Below are 15,467 nucleotides of genomic sequence, written 5' to 3' on the forward strand. Positions count from 1 at the left end.
ATTAAATACAGAATGTATCGACCAAATTTTACCACTAACTTAAAGTACAATGTGTCACGAGAAAACAATCTCAGAATCCCCTGGATAGGTAAAAGCATTCCAAAGTTATTACACCATAAAGTGACACATCAGATTTGAAAAATAAGGCTCTGTCAGGAATGTCAAAAGTGGCTGCAGCGGGAAGGGGTTAATGGCATAACTATTGTTTCTGAGAACTCTTCGACATCTATGCTGCATGGTGTCGACCAACTTCTAGCAGCTTTGAAAAGGTATTCCAGTCCAGGAAGATTGGACTACGTTCCACAGTTCTTCTGCATTTTTGGGTTTTGCCTCATAAACCACATTTTTTATGTCACCCCACAAGTTCTCTATGGGATTGAGGTGAGGAGATTGGGCTGGACACTCCATTACCTCAATCCGGTTTGTCTGTAACCAAGATGTTGTTCGCTTACTGGTGTGTTTTGGGTCATTGTCGTGTTGAAACCCATTTCAAGGATATCTCCTTGATCTCCTTTTTGATATATTCAAACTGATCCATGATCCCCTGTATGCGATAAATAGTCTCCACACCATGGTATGAGAAACATCCCCATATCATGATTTTTGCACCACCATGCTTTATGGTCTTCACAGGTACTGTAGCTTCAATTCAGTGCTCGGGTGTCGTCTGACATATTGTCTGCGGGCACTAGACCTAAAAAGAACAATTTTGCTTTCATTAGTCCACAAAATTTTGCGCCATTTCTCTTTGGGCCAGTCAATGTGTTCCTTGGCAAATTTGAACCTATTCAGGACGTCTTTTTTCCAACAACGGGACTTTGCGGGGAGTTCTTGCTGGTAACTCGGCTTCACTTAATAGTCTTCTAAATCTAGCAGTACTCACTGGTAACTTCAGATCTTCTTTGATCTTTCTGGAGGTGATCATTGGCTGAGCCTTTGCCATTTTGGCTATTCTTCAATCCATTTGAACAGTAGTTCCCCGCTTCCTTCCGCGTCTTTCAGGTTTTGGTTTCCATTTCAAGGCATTGGAGATCATTTTAGCCGAGCAGCCCCTAAATTTGCTGCACTTCTCTATGTTTTTCCCCCCAATCAACTTTTTAATCAAAGTACGTTTTTCATCAGAACAATGTCTGGAACGACCCACTTTCTCCAGTATTTCAGAAGGAAATGCACTATAACCAACATGTGCAACATTTGCCACCTTCCTACCTTAAATAAGGGCCAAAATTGCCACCTGTTATTCCAAAGAATGAATGACTTCACCAATTTAACTCCTCACTGCTATTATTTTGAACAAGCCCCTTACAATTAATGATTTAATTACTCAGAATGAGCATGACTTTATTGTTGGCTCTGGTTTTTCTTTGCTATGTAGAAATATCAGTTCTACCAAAAACATTGATTTATCATTTATTATTATGTAGGTCTGTCTGTCTGTCTGTCTGTCTGTCTGTATGCGATTCAAAATGGTGAGAATCCTCTTCCTGGGACATTTACTATTTCTGTAAAGAAGGTTCTTAGGCAGGTTCTTAGACGTGAAAAGAGTTCAACCATTCCAGAACAATTTTTGCCGTTAGGGAATACTAATGCCATGAAGGGGTGTGCTTGGTATTAAACAATATTTAGGTATGTGTTATATGTCCCATAGTGCATTCTGGTGCCATCTCTTTTCCAGGTATGTGTCGCACACGCACCTCGCCGTCCAAATGATGTAAAAGAAAGTGTGATTATCAGACCAGGCAACCTTCTTCCATTGCTCCATGGTCCAGTTCTGATGCTCACATTACCATTGCAGTTGCTTTGGACACTTTACCCGGTCTGTGGCTATGAAGCCCCAAATGCAGAAAGCTGCGATGCACTGTGTTCTGACACCTTTCGGTCATAGTCAGAATTAAGTTTCAGGAATTTGCGTTACAGTAGCTTCTGTGGCATCGGACCAGACGGACTAGCCTTCGCACACCATGCACATCAATAAGCCTTGGGCATCCATGACCCATTCACCGGTGGTCCATTCCTGGATTACTTTTGGTAAGTAACAACCACTGCATATTGGGTATACCCCACAAGACCTGCCATTTTGGAGATGCTCTGACCCAGTCTTCTAGTAATCAGAATTTGGTCCTTGTGAAAGTCCCTCCTACACGTGCACATTTTTTCTGCTTTTAACACATAAACTTCTGTCTAATATATCCCACCACTTGACAGGTGCCATTGTCATGAGATAATCAATGTTATTCACGTTACTTGTCAATGGTTTTAATGTTAAGGATGATCGTGTATATTCACGGTATACATGTTATAAGGTAATTCACAAAAAAATATATATTTCTTTCTTCTTCTTACCTTTGTGACTTTTACGGATGATGGAGCCCCAGGAAATCCAGGAATACAAGTCTTAAATTGACTGATCTTACTGAAGGGACCGATTCCACGACCATTTATTGCTGCCAGTCTAAATCTGTACAGGCTTCCGGGACACAGGTCATGTTTCTTTAGCATAGTGTAGTCGGATAAGTCTAGATCTGCAGCCTACAAACGATAAAACATAGAAACTAAAAGGAGATTGCAACGTTGGTTGGTAGGCATATAAGTATACTATGGGATCTTGCCAATAACCTTTTAATGACCAAGGCATTCACATACCTAAATGTCCGCAGCAATTGTTCACCTTTGAATATTTTTTATTTTATACTTTACCTTTTTTGCTGCATAGATTAGGTTTTAGTATGTTACCAAAACAGAACCAATATCTTTTAAAATGTATTAAAGGGGTTTTCCGGGACTTTGATATTGATTACCTTATCTGTGGTCATCAATATCAGATTGATGGGGTCCAACTACTTGCACCCCCACCAATCAGTTGATTGAAGGAGCCGTGGCGCTCTGGTGAGTGCTGCTGCCTCTTCATTGCTTACCTGGCACAGCTCCGTACATTCGGCAGTGGCTGAGCCTGGTACTACAGCTCAGTGTAATACAAGTAAATGGGACTGAGCTTCCGTATTGATCCTAAGGGGAGGTCATCAATATCAAAGTCCCGGAAAACCCCTTTTTAATTTACTGTTTATGGTCACTTACCGAGGTTATTATATTTCTTTGTGCTGTGATAAAAATGTTGTTAATATCTAATTATTTTAAAAAAAAATTTTTTTTTTACTCCTGTTAGGAGACTTATACTTTAAAAAATGTCTGTCTGATCCCGGCAGTACATGCACATCATTGGTTGTTAAAGTGTTAATATAATTTAAAAGAGTTTGAATATATTATTATAATTGGATAAAGAGGATAACACAGGTGTAAGGAAAACCACTCCAGCAGGGTCTTCACATTGACAATGATTCTGATTGGCCATATGATAAAGAGTTATACAAATCTTTACCTTGCCGTCTGTTAGATATCCACCCTTTGTTACATCCTCCAGTCCAATACATTTTACCATTGGATACATAGCTGGCTCATCAGTAGAGACAATGTAGAGGCATAAAGTACATGTGCGAATGCTTCATAAAAAACTGTTCTAAACTGACCTGTGTGAATCTGGCCTAATAGTGCACCTGTTTCGTCAAGGTGGCAAGCAGATCGGGAATTTGGCGCTCTCTTGTAGTTCATGCCAGCTAAGTGGCCCTCTACAGACCATACTAGTATGTTTAACACAAACAGCCCAAAAACGTGTGGAAAGGACTGGTATCAGTGTAAAGGAGTATAATGTAAGAACAATTCTCCAATTACGACTGGAGAATCCCTATAACAAATAACACGTTCAGGAAGAAAATAAAAGGAAAATCAACACTTTACCTACACACTTTTACTAGCTTATAGCATATAGAAAGATACTTGGAACAATAATGTACTAGTTACTAACAATATTAAAACACGTATGCATTAGTAACTGTAGCCATCTAGAGCAGACAGAACATAGATAGTACCTTGTTTGTTGAATTTTGATAGCTGTCTGGAAGTAAAAAGAAGTGTGTGACCACAGCACTATTGCTTTGGAAGATTCCGACATCATACCACGGTCTCCACCCATTCTTCAATGTAGTCTGCTCCCCAGTTTGACCATTCGTCTGTCAGCAAACCACAAAGAACACCCTTAGGAAGGCAATCCATAATTTGTGTTTTCTTTTGATCTCTGGAAAGGTCAGTATGTCAGCATGGTTAGGTTCTCCAGGACGCTCCTATGCAATATCCCATTTAAAAATATTCCTCATACAAAAAGACAATACTAAAAGCCACTAAAAAACTACTTTAATGTTATAGCATTTTATTACATGTAACGTGACTGACAGTTTTTCCTGAGTATGATTACGGAGACAGGCTGCTGCCCGAAACTTAGAACCTATTTATATAGTAGACGATAAAAATAACTTTTACATTATAATTCTCGTGTTTAAATGCTGTATACCTGTATGCACAAGGGTAGCATACATTCAACCCCTTTCCGCACATTTACTGCGCTGGCAGGATGTACTTGCAACACAGCGCAGTAAATGTATGTCGGAGGGATGGCATCAGTAGTAGGTGTCAGTGATTAACCCCTTCCCACCGCAGCTAATTTAAGATTTTTCCTCCCCACCTTCCAAAAGCCATAACTTTTTTAGATTTCTGTCAACAGCATTATGCGGGCGGAGGGTTGTAGTTTTTGATGTATTATGGTCTATTGAAGTGTATTCTGCTTTTAGTCTTCTCCTATTAAGGGCTTTATAAAAGGATCACAATTGCAGACCTGGGTTCTTCATTGCCATGATAACCCATCGGTATCCCGACATGGGGAGCCCCTCCCCACGTCTAGTGGCTTAGATGCCGCAGTTGCTATCTCCGATCCCAGACGTTAGAGCAGGGTGTCAGCTGTAATATACAGCTGACACCTGCTGCGTATGTAGCAGGCTCAGCTCCTAAGCTTGGTCCATTCTTTTAACCTCCTGACTACGACGTACATGTACGTCAAATCTCGGGGAGTTAACAACTTAGGTGCAGCAGTTGTTATTGACCACAGCATCTAAGTTGTTTTACAGATAGAGGTCCGCTGACATGATGGGGTAGATTGCCATTGCAGCCGGGGGCCTAACAATGGCCCCAAGGTCTGCCATAAATGTTAGCCTATTAGTGTAACACTGACAGGCATAATATATTGCAAAAGCAATGTCCATCCCTGGCTACATAGCAGATGGACTACAGAAGATGGGGGTGTGTCTCTTCACTGCCTGCCTATACAAGTCTATGGAGAGGGGAGGGGGCACGAGCAGAGAGACACAGACATGCTGCCAGTGCAAGCCTATGGAGAAGGGAGGGGGAGCAGACAGAGAGTGAGTCAGACACTGACACGCTGCCAATACAAGTCTAGGGAGAGGAGAGGGGGAGCAGGAGCACAGTGAAAGAGACACAGACAGACGCTTCCTGGTAAGTTATATCTCACCCCAGTGCTGGATTGTCAGCTACACTGCTCATTACATTAAATAGAGATAGGAGAGACGGTTTCTCCTCTTCTCTGTGGGCAGTATATAGAAGACATGATAGTAGTTATCAGAGTGGAAAACTGGTGAATACATCTAAGCTTCAGCACAACAACTGAATATAATTTCTAAGAAAAGGATATTGGAAATATTTTAAAAATCACTAAACACCTACATTCAAAAAAAAAAAAATGAAAAGAAAAAAAAAGGCTTCAACGGTTTACATAACCTTTAAGAGATATAGGGTTTCAGTCTGAACGTGATTTTTTTTTGTACTGAAAAGATTAGCCTGCTACACTATTCTATACATAGTCAAAAGAAACCTGTAAAGTATATTTTTAATTTATTTATTTTTACATTGCAAGTAAAGAGGTGTCCAACTCTGTATGGCATATAGTTGTACATGTTTTTCAAATACAGTTGTCTATAAATCGGAAAGAAATGTAAAGTTTTAGTAATAACCCCACTCTGAGAAACAATTATACAATGACGAGATTTATGAACAAAAGACCCTTATGCTTTGTATTGCAACTCAACCTCATTTGCATCATTAAGAGATTTCAGACACAACTCTCTAAGGCTCTGTTCACATCTGCACTTGTATTTCTGTTATTCTCATCTGTCATAGAAACAGCAGAACAAAAATAACACAGGTGTTGGAACCACCAAATGACTGACACCAACAGCGCGGATGGAAACCATGGACTTTAATGTGTTCTTAGGTTTCCGTCATTTTGCCTTACAAAATAGTGCTGCATGCTGCGCTATTTTGGCCAGAAAATATGACGGAATCTGCGACGGAGGCTGCTGAAGTTACATGCACAGGTTGCGGAATTTGATGCGGAAAAACTGGCATACAAATTGCGGATTAACGCAGGTAATTCCACAGGTAAATTCTGTTGATATTGAACAACATGTAGAGGTAAATATGGTTGGCACTACCTTAGCTTGCGATGTCACAGACTCTGTGCTTAAGCTCGCTGGGACCTGTGGTTCGACAGCCTTTATCTGGCGGTGCTCAGTGCGTGTTGAAGTTAGATTCAGCAAATAACAGCATGTAGAAAAGAGGACAGAACCATGCATGATGCCTTGATAAAGCGTCTGAAGGACGTGAAACGGTCGGTTCTATTGTCTTTCAATCCCGTGTTGCCTGCCTCAATTTAGGAATAAAGAGAAACCTTTTGCAAATGGGGAGTGCCGTGCTGTCTTCTTTTCTACATGCTGTTAATATTGCGTTTTTTGATGCATTAGGTGCAGATTTTACATTTTGATGCAGAAACAGGTGGGGATTCTGGTGCATTTTGTTTTTCTAAACTTGTTAGATACAATTCTGAGAAGAATATTAAAAGATAAATTAACTTGCAACAGATTTTAAAACCCGCACCACAGGTCAATTTACATGTGGATAAATTCTGCAATGTGTAGACAAGAGTACTTGAAATTTCATTTACTTTGCTGGTACTGTATTACGCTGCGGATTTGCTGCATGTGGTCTTACAGAGCACCAAAGATTTGCAGCGCTATTTTGTCCGGCAAAAGTCAATGGTTTCCGCCTGTGTCCTTTGTGTTTGACATTTGACAGATTTGTCAGTTTTGTTATTTTGTTCCTTCGACGGAACAGAATAATGAAAATACGAGCGAAGATAGACTCTCTATTTTTGTGGAGCAGATATCATGGACTCATCCGATATAACCTTATAATGAAAAGAACTTACTAAAAGATCATGTTTAAGGCCAGCTTCACACGAGCATATTGGTAAACATAATATTTAGGGGCTGTCTTCTATGCAGGAAATTAAATTACATAAGACAACCCTTTAAAAAAATGGATGCAATACGGATACAATACTGATGCATTCATATTTTAAAGGGGCTCTTTGGGACTTTGATACCGATTACCTCTTCCTAGGATAGGCCATCAATATCAGATGGGAGAGGGGCAGTCTGATTAAAGGGACCGTGGCACAGCCTCTTTATTACTCACCAGGTACAACTTCGTACATTTTGTAGTGACTGTGCCTGGTACTGCAGCTTAGTTACATTTAAAGGACGAGTGTCACGAAAAAAAAAAATTTTATATCAATTTGCTTTTAGTGTTTTATAAAAAAAAAAATGTATTTATTTGTGTTTGTGTTTGACTTTTTTTTATTTTTCAACTTTTTCTTGTCTATGGGGGCTGCCATTTTTTTTCCCATCTCTGTATGTGTCGATTAACGACACATACAGACATGGAATACGGCAGCTACAGCCCCATAGCGAATGCGAACGGGGCCCGTTCCATCCACTATGCTGTACGCCGTCTGTGTGGGAATGGCGCATGCGCCGCTCCCACACAGTCCAGATTGAAGGTCTTCGGCCGAGCGACGTACGGCGCCATTTTCTTGTGGACCGGAAGCCGCGGCCGGACAGTAAGATTACTACTTCCGGTCGCGGCTTTCGGACTTGTGCATTTGGAGCGGAGGGAGCAAACCGGAGCGGACGGACCGGAGGGAGCTGCGGCGGCAGGAGCAGGTAAGTTATTTCTGTGTATGTAAGTGTTTTACTGTGTGTTTACTACTGTATGTAAACCTACTACACTGTGTGTTAGCTCAAAAAATGGCGACACACAGTGTAGGAGGTTTGACCGTTCAATCCCCTCGTTTCTCCCGGCACTAGCCAGGATAAAGGAGGGGGGATTCTGAGAGCTCACTAGAGCGAGTGAGTTTTCTCAAATTTTGCAGCATAAAGCAATGTGGTTGTTTTACCAAATGCCAATGCTGCAATTTTGGGAATTGCTCCATCTAGTGACCAGCACTGGGAAATGTTATAAATTAGAATCTAATTTATAATATTTCCTGACTCGTGAAAAAATAAAAAAAATTAGAACAATGTTTCATCACTTATACACTAACTGTACCTGCAGTACCAGGAATAGCCACTCCCAAATTTTTGGAACTCTGCCTGGTAAGCAACGAAGACACCGCACCGGAGTGCTGAATGGAAGTCGGTCCCCCAATGAGCTGATATTGAAGACCTATCCCATGCATAGGTCATCAATATCAAAGTCCTGTAAAAGCCCTTTAAACACTCACCATGGACTTCAATGAGCATTTTTTTTATCTGCAAAACAAATGAAAATAGTGCATACTGCGTTTTTAAAAGATGTGCATATTTTATATTCCCAGGTGAATAGCCTCATAGTTTAACATTAGCTCTGTATTATGTAAAGAAAAAAACGGATGTCATTCTGATAAAAAATATGCTCGTGTGAAAGCAGCCTCAGGTGCATTTAAAAATTTAAGATCACTGAAATGTAATATTAACCCCTTAACGACCAAGGACGAAAATGAACGTCATGGTCGGCTGCTAGTTCCCGCACCAGGACGTTCATTTTCGTCCGCATTTCAAACTGTCACTCTGTGTAAACACAGAGTGACAGACCGGCGCTGACAGATGTCCCCGACAGCTGAGACATCAGTCTTGCCGGACAGCGGACCATCGCCGCTGATTTCGGCAGTTAACCCCTTAAGTGCGGCGACGGATTGCCGTCGCCGCATTTAAGTGGTTTGAAGCACATCAGCAGCCCCCACTAAGTGATCGTGGGGGCTACCGATGCTTGTCACGGCAATCGGAGGTCAGATAATGACCTCCGGGTTGCCATGCACGGAAGCCTCGGAGGAACAGCCTCCGGCCGTTCCTCCTCTGCTTCCTGTCAGTGTGACAGTCACGTCACAATGACAGTTAGAGTACATCACACTACGTGTGTAGTGTAATGTACTCTAGCAGCGATCAAAGCTGCAAGACTAAGTGTCCCCTAAGTTAAAAAAGTAAAAAAAAGTAATAAAAGTGTTTTAAAAAAAGTGTAAAAATAAAAGTTATAAGTTCTATAAACACAAAATGCTTTTTTTCCTATAATAATACTTTTATTATAGAAAAAAAATGAACACGTTAAAAAAGTACACATATTTGGTATCACCGCGTTCGTAACGACCCCAACTATAAAACTGTAATGTTATTTTTCCCGCACGATGAACACCCCAAAAAAATTCAATAAAAAACTACGACAGAATCGCAATTTTTTGGGTCACCACCGCTCCCTAAATAAAGAATAAAAAGTGATCAAAAAGTCGCATGTACCCGAAAATAGTACCAATAAAAACTTTTATCCGTCCGCAAAAAACAAGCCCTTACACAGCTTTTTTGACTAAAAAATTACAGCTCTCATAATATGGTGACACAGAAATTTATTTTTTAATAAATAAGTCATTTTATTGCGCAAACGCTAAAAAAAAGGACCAAACCTATATACATATGGTATCGCCGTAATCGTACCAACCCGCAGAATAAAGTAAAAATGTCACCTATAGCGTACGGTGAGCGCCGCAAAAAGAAAACCTAAAAAACGGTGTCAGAATTCCTGTTTATTGCTCAGGATTGCAAAAAAATGTAATAAAAAGTGATCAAAAAAAATCACATGTACCCCAAAATGGTACCAATGAAAACTACAGATTGTCCCGCAACAAATAAGCCCTCACACAGCCCCGGTGGTGAAAAAATAAAAAAGTTCTGGCTCTCAGAATATGGCGATGCAAAATGTGCAGAGTGTCCAAAAGCGGATAAGATCGGGCGCCATTTATCAGTGCGACACCGGCCACACATCTATGAATTATTATTTATTTACCCCATTATTATACCCTGATGTTCTCCGCACAGATTACACATGCCCCCCACATTATAAACTGAAATACCAGCAAAACCCAAAACAGAAAAACTACCAAGCAAAATCTGCGCTCCAAAAGCAAAATGGCGTCCCTTCTGATCCCTACAGTGTACCCAAGCAGCAGTTTGTGCCCACACATATGGCGTCGCCATACCCGAGAGAACCCGCTTAACGTTTTATGAGGTATTTGTCTTCTGTGGCACAAACTGGGCACAACATATTATGCACTAAAATGGCGTATCAGTGGAAAATTGCAATTTTCACTTTGAACCATCAGCTGCGCATTAACCCCTTTGCGCACTATGACTTAATTGCCCGTCATGGTGCGGCGGTTGATGTATGGAGCCGGCTAACGTGCTGAGCCCGCTCCATAAGCTGCGGGTGTTGGCTGTGTATTACAGCAGGCCCCCTCGGTACTAACAGACAGGTACAGCGATCGCTCTGTTACAGAAGCCTGTAAGAATAACAATATACTGCAATACATTAGTATTGCAGTATATTGTACCAGCGATCCAATGATCGCTGGATCAAGTCCCCTAAGGGGATTGATTAATAAAATGTGTAGAAGAATTATAGTTATTAGTAGTGAGAATTTTTTTTTTTAAAGTTAAAAAAACAAAACACCTTTTCGCATTTTTCTTCTAAAGTAATGTAAAAAAATGAACAAAATTGGTATCGCTACGTCCGTAAAAGTCCGAACTATTACAGTATACCATTATTTAATTTGTACAGTGAACACCATAAAAAAATTTAATAATTGAAACCGCCAAAATCGCTATTTTTTTTTTTGTCACCTTCGCTCTAAAAAAAAAATGTAATACAACTTTTGAATCACTTTTTATGTACCAAAAAATGGTACCAATAAAAACTGCAGCTCCTCCCGCAAGAAATAAGCCCTCACACCACTCTATTGATGGAAAAATAAAAAGTTATGGCTCTTGGAAAGCGGGGAGTGAAAATCTAAAATATGAAAGCAAAAAATGGATCAGTCCTGAAAGGGTTAATTCATTTCTAATGAAAAAACGTATGACAACATGTTGGGTATTTCCGTACTCGGGAGAAATTGCTTTATAAAAATGGTTGTTTTTTTCCTCCTTTATCCCTTGTGAAAATGAGAAAATGCAACATTTTAGTGGAAAAAATGTTGATATTAATTTTCGCGCTCTAATTCCAATAAACTCTGCAAAAGACCCGTGGGGTCTAAATGCTCACTATACCCCTAGAAAAATTCCTTGAAGGTTTTTCCAAAATGGGGTCACTTTTGGTGGGTTTCCACTGTTGGTCCCTCCAGTGTATTGCAAATGCGACATGGCACCGAAAACCATTCCAGCAAAATCATAAATCCAAATGGCGCTCCTTCCCTTCTGAGCCCTGCTGTGGGTCCAAACAGCAGTTTATTACCACATATGGGGTATTGTCGTAATCGGGAGACATTGCTTTAAAATGTTGGGGTGCATTTTCTTCGTTATTCCTTGTAAATAATAAAAATTTCTATGTTGTTTCAGAAAAAAAGTACATTTTAATTTTTACAGACTAATTTCAATATATTTAGCGAAAAACCTGTGTGGTCAAAATGCTAACTATACCCCTAGATAAATACCTTAAGGGGTCTAGTTTTCGAAATGGGGTCGTTTATGGGGAGTTTCTATCATTCTGGCAGCTCAAAGCTTCTCCAAATGTACAGTGGGGCCTAAAACATTTTCAAGCAAAATATGAGTACTGAAAGCCTCCGTGTGTTCCCTTCCTTTGGGGCCCTGCCGTGTGTCCAAACAACGCATTAGGGCCACAATGTGGGTATTTTTGAAAACAGGAGAAAGAGGGTGATAGATTTTGGGGTGTGTTTCTTCATTTTCATGTTCGCTTTACAAAGAAATCGGTCTTCAAACTAATACTTTTATGAAAAAAGTGAAATTTTTTTTTTTTTCACCTGATATGCATTAAATTTAGCAAAGAACTGTGGGGTCAAAACACTTACTATACACCTAAATAATTACGTTATGGGGTCTAGTTTTCTAAATGGGGTCGTTTATGGGGAGTTTCTATCGTTCTGGCAGCTCAAAGCCTCTCCAAATGTACAGTGGGGCCTAAAACATTTTCAAGCAAAATATGAGTCCTGAAAGCCTCCGGGTGCTCCCTTCCTTTTGGGTCCTGCCGTGTGTCCAGGCAGCGCATTAGGGCCACAATGTTGGTATTTTTGAAAACAGGAGAAACAGGGTGATAGATTTTGTGGTGTGTTTCTTCATTCTCATGGTCGCTTTACAAAGAAATTGGTCTTCAAACTGATACTTTTATGAAAAAAAGTGAATTTTTTTTTTTTTCACCTGCTATGTATTAAATTTAGCAAAAAACTGTGGGGTCAAAATACTTACTATACCCTTAGGTAAATACCTTAAGGGGTCTAGTTTTCTAAATGGGGTCATTTGTGGGGGTTTCCATCACTCTGAGACCTATGAGCCTCTGAAAACCTGGCTTGGTGCAGGAAAACAAAATGTACTTCAAAATTTATAAAATTATTATTCAATTTGTAAGTCCTCTAAATTTCTGAAAATTTATTTTATTTTTTCAAAAGTGCTGCCAAAATGGAGTAAAGCGATAGAAATATATATTTAATTAAAAAAATTGTACAGTATGTGTGTACATATGTGACATATTGCAGTTAAAAAAAGGGGGAAATTGTAATTTTTACAAAATTTCTTCCATTTTTCTATTTTTTAATTAATTTCCGCAAATCGTATCAGTCTACTTTTACCACTAAAATAAAGTACAACATGTGACGAAAAAACAATGTCAGAATTACTTGGATATTCAAAACTTTCACAGAGTTATTCTCTGATAAAGTCAGACATACCAGATTTGACAAATCTGGCTTGGTCATTAAGGTACAAACATGCCCGGTCATTAAGGGGTTAAGAAAAAAAAAACTTACTGAGATGCTCTTTGTCTGGGAAGTGCACTGTTCACTTGTAGACAATGCAGCTAAAAGAAAAGACAAAGAGAAAAAAAATCAGACATGCTCCTCTGAATTACCATTAGGCCAGGATCACACGCAATTTTAATGTTGTTTTTGGCTCTGTTTTTTTTAGCCAAAGTCAGAAAAGCATCCAAAAGAAGAAAAAGGTTTAAAGAAAAGACCAATGAATCTCCTTTACTTCGCATCCACTCCTGTGTTTGGCTCAAAACACTAAGTAAAAAAACTGCACCAAAACTACATCCGTAACAACTTATGCTAATCAAATAGTATACATGATATATATCAACTTTATAATTTACTTACTGTTAAAATGTAGTGGTTTTATCCATTCAAAATCTGTGTGAAGTTACTACCACTAGGTGTCTCTCTTCCTGTAATCTGCTGTCAAGCAAAATCCGTCCCCAGTAACAGTGAAGAGTAGACAGACTGCAAAAAGTGGGGGTGTCTATCTCTTCACAGACAGCACATAGAAGTCTATAGAGAAGGTAGGGGGAGCAGGGAGAGAGATAGATATATACATACACTGCCCATAGAAGCCTATGGAGAGGGGAGGAGGGATAAGGGAGAGAAAGAGACAGACATGCTGCCCATAGGAGTCTATAGAGGAAGGAGGGAGCAGAGAGAGAGAGAGAGAGAGAGAGAGAAAGAGACACAGGCACACACAGACGTGCAGCAGGTTTTGGTAAGATTTACCGGTCATCCCAAGGCTGGATTCAGCTACACTGCTTATTACTGCTATATAATGTCCTCCATGCTGCTGCAGGTTTTGTATATATATATATATATATATATATATATATATATATATATATATATATATATATACACACACACACACACACACACACACACACACACATATATATGCTAGAGATAAGAGAGCAGGATTCTCTACTTATCTGTGTGCAGTGTAAAGAAGACATGATAGCAGTTAGGCTCCGCTCACTAACTCAGAGACAATTGAGAATTAGAGATAGAGACTGCAGAGGGGAAAACTGCTAGAAATGTCACATATAAGTCATATAATGGCCAGAAAGTGTTATTCCTCATGTACACATATATGATAGCTTATTCGAAAATTTCACCTGAAAAGTCAGGTACGCTTTAAGAAGCCACAAAACTACAGCAAATAACACCAGTTCTGCCTTTTTACATTTATACAACAACTATTGTTGAGTTGAGGAGATAGTTTAAGGTGTGACATATAATACTTTAATGATATCAATTACAATCAACCACTTTTTTTTTTTTAACTGTATGGGGACACCTTATTTAGCCATCACTGTGTAGAATAAACCTCACTGTAACTGCTATATAAATGCTGCTGGCAGCACCCTTGTAGTCAGAGCTGCAAATTTTCACTTCTATAGGCCCCACGCACACGACTGGAATTACCGATGAAATTGCGGGCCCATTCATTTCTACAGGCCACAGACACCTTTCCATATAGTTACGGATCTGTGTCTGGGCTGTAGAAATGATCCGTAAAATATAGAACATGTTCTATTCTTGTCCACAATTGCTGAATAGATATGCCCATAGAAGTCTATGGCGCTTCCGCAATGCGGATGCCTACGGATGTGCATCTGTATTTGCGAATCCATATTTGCAGACAGTAAAATCCATTACAGTCGTGTGCATGAGGCATTGCACTGTATGCTGCTGTGGGTGGTTATGGTAAGGTGCTGGGCATGATGGGATCTCCTTAAAAGGAAGTTAAGGCAGTGAGCTGGGTTATTTTATATCTGGGTGCACGACCTATATAGTGGTTGTTGTTTTTTTGTTTACACTTATTTTTGTTCAGTTATATTTAGAGAAGTATTTTTGGGGGGAAGGTGGGGGTTAATAATTGTCCACATTAAACATGGGTTCAAAGTTAACACAGTAATTAACACATAAATGTAGTTAAATATACACATTGTATGTATATATAACCAGTGCTGACTTCACCTGCACCACAATTTGAAATTATATACATATAATATAAAACTATATATTACTGGATTTGGAATTTTCATATTTGCCCTGAAATGTAACAGCTTTGACAAACACATGGCTCAAAATACATATATGTGAAACTTGTTTCAAACCTTCAGAGTGTGTACTGAGTGCAGTTAGTGAAGGTTCATCTCTAATAAGTGCCCCATTTGTACGTGATGACTCAGATTTAATGCTCTGCTGGGTTACCATAGATTGTGCACTGGAGACAATGCAGGATGCAGAAACCTCAGGTGTTAAAATTCCTATGTCCAAGTCATGCACATCATTCAATTTAGATGATGTATGAAGACCTAGGACACAAAGTAAACGACAACCTATTAAACGTGTCTTTCACTGCACTCAGACA

At 39.6% G+C, this 15,467-nt stretch overlaps 1 protein-coding gene across 2 annotated transcripts in view; it reads right to left on the minus strand.

Annotated features, from left to right (window-relative positions):
• The window catches only part of HCFC2 (host cell factor C2), a 95,465-nt gene that overhangs the window by 36,449 nt on the left and 43,549 nt on the right, over positions 1 to 15,467 (minus strand). The window contains exons 11-14 of one of the 2 annotated variants that reach the window (XM_075856663.1): positions 15,211 to 15,411; positions 13,076 to 13,125; positions 3,924 to 4,064; positions 2,344 to 2,529 (exon numbers count right to left, since the gene is read on the minus strand). In XM_075856663.1, the coding sequence (XP_075712778.1) occupies positions 2,344 to 2,529; positions 3,924 to 4,064; positions 13,076 to 13,125; positions 15,211 to 15,411 (578 nt within the window). The remainder of the gene's footprint in view (positions 1 to 2,343; positions 2,530 to 3,923; positions 4,065 to 13,075; positions 13,126 to 15,210; positions 15,412 to 15,467) is intronic. The other variant, XM_075856664.1, reaches the window with a different exon arrangement.

Source organism: Rhinoderma darwinii, chromosome 3, assembly GCF_050947455.1.
Source record: "Rhinoderma darwinii isolate aRhiDar2 chromosome 3, aRhiDar2.hap1, whole genome shotgun sequence".
Lineage (NCBI taxonomy): Eukaryota > Metazoa > Chordata > Amphibia > Anura > Rhinodermatidae > Rhinoderma > Rhinoderma darwinii.